Source organism: Oryx dammah, unplaced genomic scaffold (genome assembly GCF_014754425.2).
Source record: "Oryx dammah isolate SB20612 unplaced genomic scaffold, SCBI_Odam_1.1 HiC_scaffold_20, whole genome shotgun sequence".
In the NCBI taxonomy this organism is placed as follows: Eukaryota; Metazoa; Chordata; class Mammalia; order Artiodactyla; family Bovidae; genus Oryx; species Oryx dammah.
This window is the reverse complement of record NW_024070204.1, coordinates 56359143-56377776: the sequence shown is the minus strand read 5'-3', so window position 1 is coordinate 56377776 and position 18634 is coordinate 56359143. Positions and strand designations below refer to the sequence as shown.

At 38.0% G+C, this 18634-nt stretch overlaps 1 protein-coding gene across 2 annotated transcripts in view; it reads right to left on the bottom strand.

Annotated features, from left to right (window-relative positions):
- Positions 1–18634, bottom strand: part of LOC120879574 (regulator of G protein signaling 7 binding protein) — a 110555-nt gene that overhangs the window by 34182 nt on the left and 57739 nt on the right. For both annotated transcript variants that reach the window (XM_040262593.1, XM_040262594.1), the window contains exon 3: positions 6094–6224. In XM_040262593.1, the coding sequence (XP_040118527.1) occupies positions 6094–6224 (131 nt within the window). The remainder of the gene's footprint in view (positions 1–6093; positions 6225–18634) is intronic.

Here is an 18634-nt window from a genome sequence, read left to right as displayed (position 1 = left end):
GGCCATGAAATAGGACAATCATCTTAGTACTCTTTGTCTTCATTTTTGGCAATAGCATGATCTTATAAGTATAAAAGATTTCCAAGTAGATTGTACCAATCAGACTTATGAGACAGCAAAAATTTAGAAACATGGGGTATGCAGAAAGCATGAAGAGCCACTGAATATATTGTTAATGAAGGATACTTATAATTTGCTTAATTGAGAGAGAAGGACAATCTTCATTATTAAATTCAAGCTCCCTGCAGAAACTATAAAATGACTTGAGGCTTAGTTTTTCCCAGAAACAAACTGTACTCCTCGCTCCTGCAGTAACCTTGTGTGCCCTTTTCCTCCAAAGAGTAAACACATGACTACTCAATACAATAGTAAAACTAAAGTGAAGTCGCTCAGTCGTGTCCAACTCTTTGCGACCCGTGGACTGTAGCCCACCAAGCTCCTCAGTCCATGGGATTCTCTAGGCAAGAATACTGGAGTGGGTTGCCATTTCCTTCTCCAGGGAATCTTCCCGACCCAGGGATCAAACTCAGGTCTCCCACATTGCAGGCAGATGCTTTAACCTCTGCACCACCAGGGAAGGGCCTCTTAATGTGATATACAATCCTTTCTGGACTTCTGGTAGCAGTCAGGGAGGTAATTAGAAACAAAAATAAATTAAAAGTACAGATAACTGCAGAATAATTTGGCTTCAGAATCTAATCACACACAAAAAAATTGACCAGAAACTCTCATATAGAGCCAAAATAATGACTCAATTGCAATTTCCTTTTTTCCCCCCTTGATGAAATAGAGTAAATAAGAGAAGTGGCCAACCTGTAATAAGAAATTAGCAGGAAGAAGAAATTAGCTAACCTAATAGTTAAAATACAAATTTTTACTATAGCATTAAAAGAAACATACCAGAAAGAGATTCTAAGCAGAAAGAGATTGAATGTTATAGACTAGAATGGCAATCACCATTCCCCTAAGATTCTGAGGACTACACTCATCCCTCAGTATCTGTATGTGTGGGGAGATGGGGTGGTTGGTTTCAGGACATACCCAGGACACCAAAATCCATGGATGCTCGAGTCCCATAGTCAGTCATCTGTATCCGTGGTTCCACATCCATGGATTCAAACAGCCACAGATTGTAAGCATAGTGCATGATCTGCCATTGTTTGAATCCGGAAGGGTCAAATGTATTTTATTTCAGAAAGGGACTTTGTGAGATCGCCTAGACCCTTCCTAGCTCAAGGCCACACTAGAGCTATAACTATTTGGATAAAGAGTGTATTTTCTGGCATCTTAAATCTTGGTGGACAAATTTCTTTCTAGTGTTGATAAAGAAGAAAGCACACAACATGTATGTACTTAGATGAGTAAGAATAGCTGGGTAAGAGTTTGGAAGTTTCCATTTTTATACATACAATTGGGTTATTTCCTTTTGTTTTAAAGGGTAACTAAATGGTTATCCATCTTCACTGTGTTTCAGAATCACCTGGAGTGCCCCCAGATTCTGATTCAGTGGGTCCTGGACACGATCCGTGCATCTCCATGTTTATCCTGGATAATTTTGTAGCACATTTTCTAAGGATTTATATTCTAAGTAGTACTTTAGGAGTACTACCTAGGAGTAGTACTACTCCTAAAATACTACTTTAGGAGTACTTTAGAAATCCAAATGGAGACTTAATCCTACAAAGAGGAGAAATCAAAGATGCTCTTAGGTATATTCTTTTAAGAGTTTTAAATGGTAAGATGCTAGAGCAGGGAGCAGGGGCTTATATTTTTAAAGAAGCAGAGAAGGGCACCAATCAGAGACTGACAGTGAAGACAGGAGGCAGTGCAGGTCAGATGAAATGATCAGTTAAGAATCTATGTGTTTTTTATTATCATGGAAGAAATAAAAAAGGAAATCAAAATATGCATAGTAACAAATGAAAATATGACAACCCCAAACCTATGGGATTCAGTAAAAGCAGTGCTAAGAGGAAGGTTCATAGCAATGTAAGCTTACCTCAAGAAACAAGAGAAAAATCAAATAATGTAACTTTACACATAAAGAATCTAGAAAAAGAAGAAATGAAGAACCCCAAAGTTAGAGAATGAAAGAATAAAAATCAGAGCAGAAATAAGTGAAAAAGAAACAAAAGAGACTATAACAAAAATAAACAAAACTAAAATCTGGTTCTTTGAGAAGATAAATAAAATAGACAAACCATTAGCCAGACTCATCAAGAAAAAAAGGGAGAAGAATCAAATCAACAAAATTAGAAATGAAAACAGAGAAATCACAACAGACAAATAGAAATACAAAGGATCATAAGAGACTACTATCAGCATATATATGCCAATAAAATGGACAACGTGGAAGAAATGGATCCATTCTTAGAAAAATATAACCCTCCAAACCTGAACCAGGAAGAAACAGAAAATCTTAACAGACCCATCACAAGCACAGAAATCGAAATTTTAATAAAAAATATTCCAACAAACAAAAGCCCAGGACCAGATGGCTTCACAGGTGAATTCTACCAAAAATTTAGAGAAGAGCTAACACGTATCCTACTCACTCTTCCAGAAAATTTTAGAGGAAGGTAAACTCCCAAATTAATTCTATGAGGCCACCATCAATACCAAAACCAAAGATGCCACAAATAAAGGAAACTATAGGCCAATATCACTGATGAATATGGATGTAAAAATCCTCAACAAAATTCTAGCAAACAGAATTCAACAACATATTAAAAAAATCATACATCATGGTCAAGTGGGCTTTATCCCAGGGATGCAAGGAAATTCTTTAATATCTGCAACTCAATACACCACAATACAAATTGAAAGATAAGAACCATATGATTATCTCAAAAGATGCAGAAAAAGCCTTTGACAAAATTCAACACGCATTATGATAAAAACTCTCCAGAAAGCAGGCATAGAAGGAACATACCTTAACATAATAAAAGCCATATGTGATAAACCCATAGCAAACATTATCCTCAATGGGAAAAAATTGAAAGCAAATCCCCTAAAATCAGGAACAAGACAAGGGTGTCCACTCTCACCACTACTATTCAACACACTTTTGGAAGTTTTAGCCACAGCAATCACAGAAGAAAAAGAAATAAAAGGAATCCAGATTGGAAAAGAAGAAGTAAGAGTCTCACTGTTTGCAGATGACATGATTTGCTACATAGAAAACTCTAAAGACACCACCAGAAAATTACTAGAGCTAATCAATGAATATAGTAAAGTTTCAGGATATAAAATTAACACACAGAAATCCCTTGCATTCCTATACATTAACAATGAGAAAACAGAAAGAGAAATTAAGGAAACAATCCCATTCACTATTTCAATGAAAAGAATAAAATACTTAGGAATAAATCTACCTAAAGAAACAAAAGACCTATATATAGAAAACTATAAACCACTGATGAAAGAAATCAAAGATGACACAAATAGATGGAGAAATATACCATGTTCATGGATTGGGAGAATAAATATAGTGAAAATGAGTTTACTACCCAAAGCAACCTACAGCTTCAATGCAATCCCTATCAAGCTACCAATAGTATTTTTCACAGAACTAGAACAAATAATTTTACAATTTGTATGGAAACACCGAAAATCTCAAATAGCCGAAGCAATATTGAGAAAGAAGAATGGAACTGGAGGAATCAACCTGCCTGACTTCAGACTATACTACAAAGCTACACTCATCAAAACAGTATGGTACTGGTACAAAGACAGAAAAATAGATCAATGGAACAAAATAGAAAGCCCAGGGATAAATCTACATACCTATGGATGCCTTATCTTTGACAAAGGAGGCAAAAATATACAATGGAGAAAAGACAATCTCCTTAACAAGTGGTGCTGGGAAAAGTGGTCAACCACCTGTATAGAATGAAACTAGAACACTTTCTAATACCATACAGAAAAATAAACTCAAAATGGATTAAAGATCTAAATGTAAGACCAGAAACTATAAAATTCCTAGAGGAAAACATAGGCAGAGCACTCTCTGACATAAATCACAGTGAGATCCTCTATGACCCACCTCTCAGTAATGGAAATAAAAGCAAAGCTAAGCAAATGGGACCTAATTAAACTTAAAAGCTTTTGTACAATGAAGGAAACTATAAGCAAGGTGAAAATACAGTCTTCAGAATGGGAGGAAATAATAGCAAATGAAGCAACTGACAAAGAATTAATCTCAAAAATATACAAGCAGCTCATGCAGCTCAATACCAGAAAAACAAATGACCCAATCAAAAACTGGGCCAAAGAACTAAACAGACATTTCTCCAAAGAAGACATACAGATGGCTAACAAACACATGAAAAGATGCTCAACATCACTCATTATCAGAGAAATGCAAATCAAAACCACAATGAGGTACCATCTCACAATGGTCAGAATGGCTGCTATCAAAAAGTCTGTAAACAATACATCCTGGAGAGGGTGTGGAGAAAAGGGAGCCCTTTTACACTGTTGGTGGGAATGCAATGTAGTATAGCCACTATGGAGAACAGTCTGTGTGAGTCTGACTCTTTGTGACCCCATGGTCTGTAGCCCACCAGACACCTCTGTCTATGGGATTCTCCAGGCAAGAATACTGGAGAAGGTTGCCACTTCCTTCTCCGAGAACAGTGTGGAGATTCCTTAAAAAACTGGAAATAGAACTGCCATACGATCCAGCAATCCCACTGCTGGGCATACACACTGAGGAAACCAGAGTTGAAAGAGACATGTGTACCCCAGTGTTCATCACAGCACTGTTTACAATAGTTAGGACATGGAAGCAACCTAGATGTCCATAGGCAGACAAATGGATAAGAAAATTGTGGTACATATACACAATGGAATATTACTCAGCTATTAAAAAGAACACATTTGAATCAGTTCTAATGAGGTAGATGAAACTGGAGCCTATTATACAGAGTGAAGTAAGTCAGAAATAAAAACACCAATACAGTATATTAACACATATATGGAATTTAGAAAGATGGTAACGACCCTACATGCAAGACAGCAAAAGAGACACAGGTATAAAGAACAGACTTTTGGACTCTCTGGGAGAAGGTGAGGGTGGGATGATTTTAGAGACTAGCATTGAAACTTGTATATTACCATATATGAAATAGATGACCATTCCAAGTTCTATGTATGAATCAGGACACTCAAAGCCAGTACACTGGAACAACCCAGAGGGATGGGATAGGAAGGGAAGGGAGCTAATCTGTAGTGGGAGAAATTCTCTCTATGCATATGTGATGACTGAAACTGTTGGAATCAGTTTCTAAATGTGGGGGAAGGCAGCTTGAGGGTTAACACCAACACCCAGGAGAAGGCAGAGCATCACTCAGAATGGAATTCAGAAGTCTGATCAAACCATGCTGAAACCACTGCTGTCTCTGGAGGTGTCAGTCCTTTAGGCCAATATAGTCTCTTTATAAGTTTAAACCAGAGGATGAGATTTTTCAGTCACTAATATGCCTCCCTATTGTTTATTGAGTTCCCCCTATTTTTCAATCTTTGGGGCACAATTTGTGATTTGTCATCTTGCAATCAAATACATTTAGGGACATAGCAGCAATTTTGGATAGCATTTACCACCCTAGTAAGATCATTATATAGTTTTGCTGCCCACACTGATTCTAGCCAAAATCATGTTCACGAGTGGTAAAATAATAAATCTGAGAACTATTTCTACCACAATTTCTGTTCAAGATAATCAGGGTTGTTATGTATTTTGATAGTACTGATACAGACTTCTTTTATTTATTTCAATTATTTCCTGAACATATTCTAATTGTGTAGGCAGCGTCTGCCTACAATGCGGGAGACCCAGGTTTGATCCCTGGATCAGGAAGATCCCCTGGAGAAGGAAATGGCAACCCACTCCAGTATTCTTGCCTGGAAAATCCCAAGGACGGAGGAGTGTGGTAGGCTACATTCCATGGGGTCGCAAAGAGTAGGACACGACTGAGCGACTTCACTTTCACTTTCCACTTTTCAAACGTATGGTACATATTGGTCTTTGCAAAATATAAGTTTTGGTTTAACATTTCTCACTGTTTATGGCAATATATTAAATGTAGATACCTTTTCGATGAAATTGAAGAGACCCCAGCAGGCATATAGATTTTAGCATTTCTGTTGTGTACATTTCTAAGCAGCATTGCAGCTGAATGTAGAGCCGACAGATTTCTGGATGGATCTCACCATCTTCTGGGCTGCAACAGAATGAAGGGGAAAAGCTGTGAACATTCTCAAGATTTCACTCATCAGCCATTTGTCTCAGTTCTGAGAGGGGAAAATGCTCACTAAAGATTTCTAAAGGCTTGAGTCTAAAATATAGGACTTTTTGCTTTCAAACCAATAACCAATGTCACAGTTCTTACATAAGTGTCTTTCTGACTAATACCTCTTAATATTTTCCCCCTTCAGCAGCAGATTTCTGCTAGGAGCTTAAAATCATAAATGTTTTAAGTAATTGAAAATATCATACATTTTCAATTTAAGTATTGGAACAAATTTCCAAAATATATTTAAACCATAAGACTATCCTAATCTGTAAGACTAGATTAAAAACTCTTATTTTTGGAGAAACTAACGAAGACCTATTCAATTACCAGTTAGAAGATAGCCCTTTAATATTAAGGCCCTAGGATAATATGGTTAGAGAGCCAAGATAGAAATTATTTTTTATCAAGGTCTTTTGTCTCAGTCTAAAGGACATCCCTTTATTGTTTGCTATGGTTAATTTATGAAAGGCTAAGTGTTTTTATTGAAAAAAATGAAAATTTATGGAAAATAAAATGTAAAATTCTAATAATTTTGCTTCATGATCTAATTCTAAATAAATACTAAATTTATGCTCTCAAATTTGTTTGAAGCCTTGAGCCTTTCTCTATTAACTATGGTAAAATATACAAATGTGAATATGATAAAACATGAAGTGATCACTTTTATTTTTTGAGAGGACAGACAGAAACTAGTTGTGGATAGGACACTATTTTATATTTTACTAAAATAGCATGCATTGAATAAAGCAAACTAAATAAAAGGGATACAGTTTAGAGCTAGATTACAAATGGAAGAAGCCTAAAAGTGAACTCTGTCAAATACCCTACGGTATCTTTACTTCTATCTCCATTCATTTAAAATGAATGAAATCTGACTAAGCAATGCAGCATTTGGATTTGATTCCTTTGTAAAGTGGTCAGTGGCAAAATAGCAGGGGCAATTATCAGAAAAAAAAAAGGTGACTTCATTTTTATATAAGTTCTGGAATCACACTAAATAGAATTTGTATTTACACAGCAATTTACCGTAATAATAAGTTTTCATTTTCAATATTTATTTAGTAGATGAACCAGCATTTATCTAACTATATGGCTTATGTAACACAGAAAAATGCAAAATCCTTTGCCTGAGTATGAACGGTGCCTGCAAAATTAATCTATGTCTTTCCTGTGTCAGAACAAAGGACTTCATAAAAGCTTACATGCAAAATTTGGCTTTATCTGAAAAATATGAGCTTGCATTACTTTCTCATTTGTGTCTCATGGGTCCAGCCCTAGGCCAACACTGGAAGCAAGTGTATTTCTGGCAAAAGTCCCAGATTTTCTTGCAGAGCTTCTTCCCACAGGTGCCTTCTACCCTCAAGCTGTTCTTCTGCTTCCTGGAGCTTTCCCCCATCCCAACACACACACATACACACCCATACCCATCCACCCACCCCCCCCACACACACAGCACCTCATTATTTCATATTAACTCCAGCCTTTCCAAATGTCTGTGTCCCCTCCGCTCCCCTTATGGCCCTGCTGGACTCTGAAGGAATAATGGGCATCAAGGTTCATATAATAGAAAGTGATCCTGGTATATTACCTGCTAATACACTAATTTTGATAGAAAAATTTGAAGATAATGTCTTATCCCAAAGAGAAGCTAGAGTAAGAATATTTTATGGCAGGTGGGTCTTTTCTGTTCTGCTTCATCATTTCAATTATAGCTTTGTTTTCACCTATGCATAACGTTGGCCCTGGTGGCTTGTATGCAGATAAAAAAAAAAACTGTAATGAGTATGTGGTATGTATTATACATTTGATGAATGGGGAAATTAACAGTACAGTATTATTCCAAGCCAAAGAATATTATTATTTTCAAGTGTACCCCAATGTTCATCGCAGCACTGTTTTATAATAGCCAGGACATGGAAGCAACCTAGATGTCCATCATCAGATGAATGGATAAGAAAGCTGTGGTACATATACACAATGGAGTATTACTCAGCCATTAAAAAGAATACATTTGAATCAGTTCTAATGAGGTGGATGAAACTGGAGCCTATTATACAGAGTGGAGTAAGCCAGAAAGAAAAACACCAATACAGTATACTAACACATATATATGGAATTTAGAAAGATGGTAACAATAACCCTGTATACAAGGCAGCAAAAGAGACACAGATGTATAGAACAGTCTTTTGGACTCTGTGGGAGAGGGAGAGGGTGGGATGATTTGGGAGAATGGCACTTAAATATGTATAATATCATATATGAAGCGAATCGCCAGTCCAGGTTCGATGCAGGATACAGGATGCTTGAGGCTGGTGCACTGGGATGACCCAGAGGGATGGTACGGGGAGGGGGGTTCAGGATGGGGAAAATGTGTATACCTGTGGCGGATTCATGTTGATGTATGACAAAACCAGTACCATATTGTAAAGTAATTAACCTCCAATTAAAATAAATAAATTTATATAAAAAAGTACAAAATATGTGCTTTGTGGCTTCATTCTAAAAATATGCCAACTTCATATATAGATGATGTTTTATGTAATTTAAACAAACGATTACTGTATTAGCATATCTTAAGAGCCAATAAGTTTTATTATTTTACAGCTAGATGGTGAGAGACAATGTATCAAGTCGTTCTGAAAAAAAAAAAAGACGTCAGAATAGAGATTAAAATGCCTAATTCATATCGTTTCCTTGGATGCAAGCTTCCTAATGGTCTCTGTAACGAATGGAGAGTCTCAAAACCATTTTGCCCTTCCTAAATGTTATGGGAGGAAACTGAATGGCTGCTACCAGAAATATAGTCAGCCTAACAAAAATTAATTGATACTAAAGTTGCATTATAAATTTCCTGCTTAAAATCTCTTATGTATGCTCATAGATCATCCTTTAATATCTTGATAACTGAAGTATAAAGAAAAAAAATAGTCAAAGAACAGTGGACAATTTATCTTTTATGTTAGTGTTTCCCAATGCTTTGACTAGACTATATTAGCCTCAGGTCTTGTACAGTTTATTTCTCCTACTTTGTTTATTTATTTTTATTTATTTTTGGATATGCTGGGTCTTTGTTGCTTTGGGGGCTTTTCTCTAGTTGCGGTACATAGACTTCTCTTCATGGTGGCTTTTCCTGTTGCAGAGCGTGGGCTCTAGCGTACTCGGGCCTCAGTGGTTGTGGCATGCAGGCTCAGTAGTTGCAGTTCCCAGGCTCTAGAGCACAGGCTCAACAGTTGTGGCACATGGGCTTAGTTGCTCCACGGCACGTGGGATCTTCCTGGACCAGGGATCAAACCAGTGTCTTCTGCATTGGCAAGTGGGTTCTTTACCACTGAGCCACCGGGGAGGCCCTATTTATCCTACTTTAGAGCTCTAAGCTGTGTTGCTGCTATTGATTATGAAAGTTCATTAAAAGAAAAATTGTCAAATGGGTTATAATAATATGTCTAATATGATCAGTGGACTGAAATTCATTTTTGGGAAACATTAAGAGTATTTAGGTTATTTTTGTAACAAGTGAGCAAGAGTTAGAACTTGAAAATGGAAGAAAAGTCAAGAAGACAGCAATGTAAAGGCTTAAAACTCACTAGGAATATATTAGATGGCCCATAGAGAATTCTACATGAAACAAAATTAGACCTACATACTTCCTCTAGGAACTGACATAACTTACAGGTAACTTTACCACATGTGGTTGATGCTTAGTCTAAAACTATTTACTCATGTTATTCAAGTTTAAGTCTATGAGAGTCAATCTGATGCACATTTAATTGTGAAAGAAATTTTATAAGGTGTGATTATTTTTCTACTGAGCATAAATCAAGAACTAACCTTATTTTGATTAATTTGAAAGCCTAAGTATTAATAGAAAACCACTCTAAAATAAACTTAAATGATATTCAGTGATTTAGAGCTCAAGTTGAATTAAAAAACTTTAAAAATAACCACCAATTTATGAAACTTCAATCAGCTTGAGAATCAGGATTTAGCATCTTAATATTAGGACTTAAGAGAACTGGACTGGTGTAGTAATAGGCGGACAAGAATATAGACGTTGCCTAAGTCACCCGTTGATTGTGAAAATGCTCTCTATTATGGATATTCTTGTTTTATAACTCAAAAGTAATATGATGAACACCTGTTTGTATGGTTAAAATTAGTAAGACTGACAATACCAAATCTCGTACATTATTAGTAGGAGTCAAAATTTTGAAAAGAGTTATGGAATTTTCTTAAAAAACTAAACATATACCCTTCCTATGACCTGATAATTCCACTTCTAGGTATTTACCCAAGAGAAATGAAAACCTATTCACAAAAAGATCCTTTTAAGAGTGTTCAGAGTAGTTTTATTTAAAATAACTAAATACTAGAAATAGCCTGGGTGTCTGTCAAGAGGAAAGTGGATAAAGAAACTAGATTCTCATACATCAACTATACTTCAGTTAAAAAAATATATTCCTACAGTAGACTAATACTTGATAATTAAGAGGAGTAAATTCCTGATACACAAAACAACACAGATGAATCTCAAACACATAATTTGTTTTTTCACTTTAAAAATTTTATTTTTAATTGGAGGATAACTGCTTTACAACATTTTGTTGCTTTTTGCCATATGTCAACATAAATCAGCCATAGGTATACATATGGCCCTTCCATCTTGAACCTCCCTACCACCTTCTACCATATCCCACCTCTTCAGGTTGCCACAGAGCACTGGTTTGAGATTCCTGTGTCATACAGCAAATTCCCACTGGATATCTATTTTACATATGGTAATATATATGTTTCTGTGCTTCTCTCTCAATTTGTTCCACCCTCTCCTTCTCTGACTGTGTCCAGAAGTTTGTTTTCTATGCCTGTATATTCACTGCTTCCTTGCAAATAGGTTCACCAGTACTATCTTCCTAGATTCATATATATACATATATATATATGCATTAATATATGATATTTGCTGTTCTCTTTCTGTCTTACTTCAGTCTATATAATAGGCTCCAGATTCATCTATCACATTAGAACTGACTCAAATGCGTTCCTTTTTATGGCTAAGTAATATTCCATAGTATATATGGACCACAGCTTCTTTATCCATTCATTTTTTCATGGACATCTAGGTTGCTTCCATGTCCTAGCTATTGTAAATAGTGTTGCAGTGAACATTGGGGTACATGTGTGTTTTTCAATTATGCCAAACACAATTTTGAGTTAGAAAATCCTTATACAAAAGAGTAAATACTGCATGACTCCATTTATATGAAGTTCTAGAACAGATAAAACTAATCCATAGTAACATGTATTAGAACCATGGTGGGGAGGGTATTGACTGGGAATGGGCATAAGAGAGGGAACTTTCTAGAGTGAGTGTAATATTTCATATATAGATGAAAGTTTGAGTTACATGGGTATATACATTTGGCAGAGGAACCAGAGATCAAATTGCCAACATAGGCTGGATCACAGAAAAAGCAAGGGAATTCCAAAAACACATCTACTTTAATTCATTGATTGTGCTAAAGCCTTTGACTTTGTGGATCACAACAAACTGTGGAATATTCTTAAAGAGATGGGAATACCAGACTACTTTTCCTGCCTCCTGAGAAACTTCTATGCAGGACAAGAAGCAACAGTTAGAACCTGACATGGAAAAATGGACTGGTTCAAAACTGGGAAAGGAGCACATCAAGGCTATATATTGTTACCCTGCTTATTTAACTTCTGTGCAGAATACATCATGCGAAATGCTGGGCTAGATGAATCACAAGCTGGAATCGAGACTGCCAGGAGAAACACCAACAACTTCAGATTTGCAGATGCTGCTGCTGCTAAGTCGCTTTATTTGTGTCCAACTCTGTGCGACCCCATGGACGTCAGCCCACCAGGCTCCCCTGTCCCTGGTATACTCCAGGCAAGAACACTGGAGTGGGTTGCCATTTCCTTCGCCAATGCATAAAAGTGAAAAGTGAAAGTGAAGTCGCTGAGTTGTGTCCAACTCTTAGTGACCCCATGGACTGCAGCCTACCAGGCTCCTCCATCCATGGGATTTTCCAGGCAAGAATACTGGAGTGGGGTGCCATTGCCTTCTCCAGATTTGCAGATGATATCACTTTAATTGCAGAAAATGAAGAGGAACTAAAGAGCCTCTTGATGAAAGTGAGAGAGTGAAAAAGCTGGCTTAAAACTCAACATTCAAAAAATTAGGATCATGGCATCTGGTCCTATCACTTCATGGCAAATAGATGGGGAAAATGCAGAAACAGTGTCAGATTTCATTTTCTTGGGCTCCAAAATCAATGTGGACAGTGACTGCAGCCATGAAATTAAAAGATGCTGGCTCCTTGGAAGAATAAATATGTCAAATCTAGACAGTGTTTTAAAAAGCAGAGACATCACTTTGCCAACAAAGGTCCCTCTAGTCAAAGCTATGGTTCTTCCAGTAGTCATGTATGGATGTGAGAGCTGGACCATAAAGAAGGCTGAGTGCTGAAGAATTGATCCTTTTGAACTGTGGTGCTGAAGAAGATTCTTGAGAGTCCCTTGCACTGCAAGATCAAACAGTCTATCCTAAAGGAAATCAGTCCTGAATATTCACTGGAAGGACTGATGCTGAAGCTGAAGCTCTAATACTTTGGCCATCTGATGTGAAGAGATGATTCATTAGAAAAGACCCCGAGGCTGGGAAAGATTGAGGGCAAGAGGAGAAGGGGACGACAGAGGATGAGATGGTTGGATGGCATCACTAACTCAAAGGACATGAGTTTGAGCAAACTCAGGGACAAAGGAGCCTGGCTGCTGCAGTTTATGGGGTCGCAAAGAGTTAGGCATGACTTAGCGACTGAATAACAACAACAACACATTTGACAAAACTTATTGAATGGTACATTTGAGATTTGGGCATTTATTTGATCATATACAAATTTTAAAAAAGAACTATAGGCAATGATATTTCATAAAAGAGAATATGCTAAGTCACTTCAGTTGTATCCGACTCTGTGCGACCCCATAGACGGCAGCCCACCAGGCTCCCCTGTCCCTGGGATTCTCCAGGCAAGAACACTGGAATGGTTTGCCATTTCCTTCTCCAATGCATGAAAGTGAAAAGTGAAAGTGAAGTCGCTCAGTTGTGTCCAACTCTTCGCAACCCCATGGAATGCAGCCTACCAGGCTCCTCCATCCATGGGATTTTCCAGGCAAGAGTACTGGAGTGGGGTGCTACTGCCTTCTCCAAAAGAGAGTATAGATGAGTTTAAATTTGTCCTGAAGCTTTTGTAACATGTACCTAGAAAGTATGACTTAAGTGTAAAGAATGAGAAAATCTTAGTCAGATTTTCAGTACATTAAAAACATTTTTTCCTTAATTGTGTATAAAGATGTTTTAAAGCATCAGTTCAGTTCAGTTCAGTCGCTCAGTCATGTCTGACTCTTTGAGACCCCATGAATTGCAGCACACCAGGCCTCCCTGTTCATCACCAACTCCCAGAGTTCACTCAGACTCACATCCATCGAGTCAGTGATGCCATCCAGCTATCTCATCCTCTGTCGTCCCCTTCTCCTCCTGCCCCCAATCCCTCCCAGCATCAGAGTCTTTTCCAATGAGTCAACTCTTCGCATGAGGTGGCCAAAGTACTGGAGTTTCAGTGTCAGCATCATTCCTTCCAAAGAAATCCCAGGGCTGATCTCCTTCAGAATGGACTGGTTGGATCTTCTTGCAGTCCAAGGCACTCTCAAGAGTCTTCTCCAACACCACAGTTCAAAAGCATCAATTCTTTGGTGCTCAGCCTTCTTCACAGTCCAGCTCTCACATCCATACATTACCACAGGAAAAACCATAGCCTTGACTAGACGGACCTTAGTCGGCAAAGTAATGTCTCTGCTTTTGAATATGCTATCTAGATTGGTCATAATTTTTCTTCCAAGGAGTTAAGTGTCTTTTAATTTCATGGCTGCAGTCACCATCTGCAGTGATTTTGGAGCCCAAAAAATAAAGTCTGACACTGTTTCCACTGTTTCCCCATCTATTTCCCATGAAGTGATGGCACCAGATGCCATGATCTTCGTTTTCTGAATGTTGAGCTTTAAGCCAACTTTTTCACTCTCCTCTTTCACTTTCATCAAGAGGCTTTTGAGTTCCTCTTCACTTTCTGCCATAAGGGTGGTGTCACCTGCATATCTGAGGTTATTGATATTTCTCCCAGCAATCTTGATTCCAGCTTGTGTTTCTTCCAGTCCAGCGTTTCTCATGATGTACTCTGCATATAAGTTAAATAAGCAGGGTGACGACAATATACAGCCTTGACGCACTCCTTTTCCTATTTGGAACCAGTCTGTTGTTCCAGGTCCAGTTCTAACTGTTGCTTCCTGACCTGCATACAGATTTGACAGAAAAGTTGTTATTAAGATGACTTTAAATTATAAGCACTCTTTTATGTATTGTGAAAGTCGCTCAATCGTGTCCAACTCTTTGAGACCCCATGGACTATAGCGTCCATGGAATTCTCCAGGCCAGAATACTGGAGTGGGTAGTCTTTTCCTTCTCCAGGTTATCTTCTCAACCCAGGGATTGAATCCAGGTCTCTCGCATTGCAGGTAGATTCTTTACCAGCTGAGCCACAGGGAAGCATGTACTTCTACTCTTTTGTCTTTTTCAACCCTTTCAATTGATGCTTAGTTAATAAATGAAATAAAAAAATAGAAGCATAGGCAAATATTGAACCCCACTTAATAGTAAGCATGCTGAAGCATTTAGGTGTAAAGTTTTCTGATGTCTGCAACTTCAGAAAAAAATATAGATATGGATGGAGGAATGAATATACAGACAGATGTATGGTAAACAAGTACAACTTAACTGCAGAATCTGGATGATGGGCATTTACTTGATGTTCAAGGATTTACAGTTTCCCTAATAGTTACCTGGCATAAACTGAACAAAACAACTGGGAAGCTTTATAACTAGTAAGGTCAAGTTCAGGAGTTAGCACACTGGGGACTGTGGTTATGAAATGACTTGGACTCTGCATCTGTCTGCTCTTTTGCCAGACTTTGGTGTTCTGTGCAGCTGCTAATGGCGTCTTAAAAAACCAACAAAATTTGTAATTTTAAAAGTCTGTCTCTAATGCAGTGGTTTATATATTTATCAATAGATGAAGGCAGCAAGACATAAAAGAAGGAAAATGGATTCTGGAGTCAGAAAACAATTCTAAATATAGACTTCATTATTTAGAATTGTGATAGTAGGAAAATTACTTTAAGTTCTTCAATACTCAGTCTCCTTAGCTGTGAAATAGGCGTGTGTGCTTGTGCTGAGTTGTTCAGCGCTGTCTGACTCTTTGTGGCCCCATGGACTATAGCCTGCCAGACTCCTCTGTCCATGGAATTCTCCAGGTAAGAATCCCCCTCCTCCACGGGATCTTCCCAACCCAGGGATCGAACCCAGATCTCCTGCATTGCAGGCAGATTCTTTACCATCTGAGCCACCAGGGAAGCATAGCTACTTCTGATTGAAGTATCTTAAGGTTGGTGCAAGGATCAAATGAGATCATGGTGGGAAAATAAGTAAAAACTGTGAAGGACTGTTAGAAGTTGGCTGCAATCCATCTAAACACATCAAATTTGTCTACTTAGCCTTATGCTTATGTATAGTCTTTGGTATTAAAACTTCTCTGCCATTCAACAGCATTCCTTCTTTGCTTACAGCTCCCAAACATGGAACTGAAGGAGACTTTGGTTAAATAAACATGCCATTAGGCTGAGAAAGAAAGGTGTGATCCCACTCTGACAATCCCTCAGCATTTCACAGACTTTGGTGATGACAGATACACACTTGGAGTTTGTCAGGTAGCAGAGATGGAAACCAGAACTGCTGTTGCAGCAAATATGTTAGAGTCGTTCTCAGAGTCAACTTTGTTGTTGGCTATTAATTCAAATGGCAAGGAAAGACTCAGGAAGCCAAATGAGATGAGGGAAAGGGATGATAATCTTTGGTTTATTTTTCAGAGCAAATAATTAAGGAGGAAAGGGATTAACTAGCTTACCCTAGGATACTGATCTCAAAATACCTGCAATGGTTTCCTCTCGGATAGATTCCACTTAACAAGGATATATCCTAATGCTGTGCCAAATTCAGTGATGGTTTCAGAGGCCAGCCTTTGCACACTTACTCGTTCTCTTCGTGAAGGATGCTTCTCAAGGTGGCTCCATGAGTTAACATAATCAGTGAACAGTCAGAGGGCAGAGAGGGCACAATGGTGTATATATTGGTGTATATGTGTGTGTGTGTGTGACCTAGTTTTTAGTTTGGGTTTCAAATTCTTAAACATAATTATAGGGTCTATGCAAGCTCATCAACAGAACAGATGGCATGTACCTACTAAATGACTATAGTCTTTCACACCAAAATAAGCCCTGCAATAGAAAGAGGAGCTCAGTGAGTCAGAAGAACAGGAACAAGACATTTTTCAAGGTATCTCTATATGTAATAGTTGACTCTCCCTATTGTCTCCATTTTTCTCATAATCTTCCTTTAGTGATTTTTTTTTTTTTTTGGTGAAACTTGTGCTTTAGGTGACAATCCCCTGTATTTTCTTCATAGAGAGTCAGCAAGTTTGGTTCTCCCCCGGCCCAGAAGCCTCTGAAGAAGTAATTGTGGTAATTCCCTCACTTCTCAGCATGTTAATTTCATGGGAACATATGGCTCCAGGACTTCCTCACCACTGAACACAAATCTGGATCAGATTTTGCCCTGGAGCTATACAGGTTCAGTGGGAAAGGAAACTTGACTTTTAAAAGCAAGGTTAAAACCTGTAGTGCAACAGAATTATTTTTTGGTAGCTGCTTTGAGTACTGTATGCAAAGCAACGAGTCTCAGAGGGGCAGCACTTTTTCTGATTTAGCACTGTGTTCTGGTCTTCATCTCCCTGTTGTTTTTGGTTTACCCTCTGGCAGGACCTTTGACATTTCCCCATGACCCAGTTGAGAGATTGATAAATAGTGAGTAGCATTACCAAGGAGCTTGTTCATTTTTTCCATTTAAAGAATAAAACTTAAATTTAAAAACATACAAAAAATTGAGAGCAATCATTTTTCTGACATTGTGATACTTAAAATGAAATAAGACTAAAAATACTACTATTGAATTGTCAATCATCTTTTATTTATCTTAAATGGTACTGTTTAAGGCATTACTGAGAAGAGCTGGGAATAGGTGGTGACCTTTGTGGTCATGCTGAAAGGCCTTTCTGGGCATGTCCCAGAGCATCTGAGGTTGAAGGAGTTAATGGGCTGAACATGATAACTTTTTTTTCTTGATACTTGAAACTCATGCTTATTGATTGGAGAAAACTGACATTTACAAGGCACTGTTCGTTCCATTTTCAGAATAAAATATCTTATTCTGTCTTGGCCTCTTCTCCCACCCTTTTATCCTTTTTGGCTTGAGAATCTTTTGATCTTTCCATTTTCCCTCTGATTCTTTCAGTGTTTTTATTCTTTAAGATCTCTAGTTGGGAGACATGTGGGGTCTGCAAACAGCTCTTTAGGCCTTCGCTTACCAGGTCTTGTGATTCTTATAGTTACCAGATAGAAGCCTGTGGCTGGTGGGGTCTGAGTTTTAGATTCTTGAATCTTTGCTGAGATGATAATCAGCACCATGGGTTACATGGCTACAACCATCCCTATCCCACTGACTATGGCAAGGATCAGTTTATTTTATACACACACACACACACGCCCTGGGGAATAAAATGGCAACCCACTCCAGTATTCTTGCCTGGGGAAGCCCATGGACAGAGGAGCCTGGCACGTTAAGAGTTGGACACAACTTAGTGACTGAACAATAAAGGCACACACATATATACATAGTATTTGCTGTTGTTCAGTCACTAAGTCATGTCCGACTCTGTGACCTCAGGGACTGCAGCATGCCAGGCCTCCCTGTCCCTCACTATCTCCTAGAGTTTGCCCAAGTTCATGTCCATTGGATCAGTGATACTATTCAAACATCTCATCCTCTGCTGCCCCCTTCTCCTTTTGCCTTCAATCTTTCCCAGAACCAGGATCTTTTCCAAAGAGTTGGCTGTTTACATCAGGTGGCCAAAGTATTGGAGCTTTAGCATCAGTCCTTCCAATGAATACTCAGTGTTGATTTCCTTTAGGACTGACTTTTTTGATCTCCTTGCTGTCCAAGGGACTCTCAAGAATCTTTTCCAGCACCACAATTCAAAGCATCAATTCTTCGGCTCTCATAATTACATTTATATTTAAATTAAGGAAACGTATATATGCTTTTACACTTTAATTAGAAAATACTATTTTTGCATCAAAATCAAGATTTTCAACCTTTA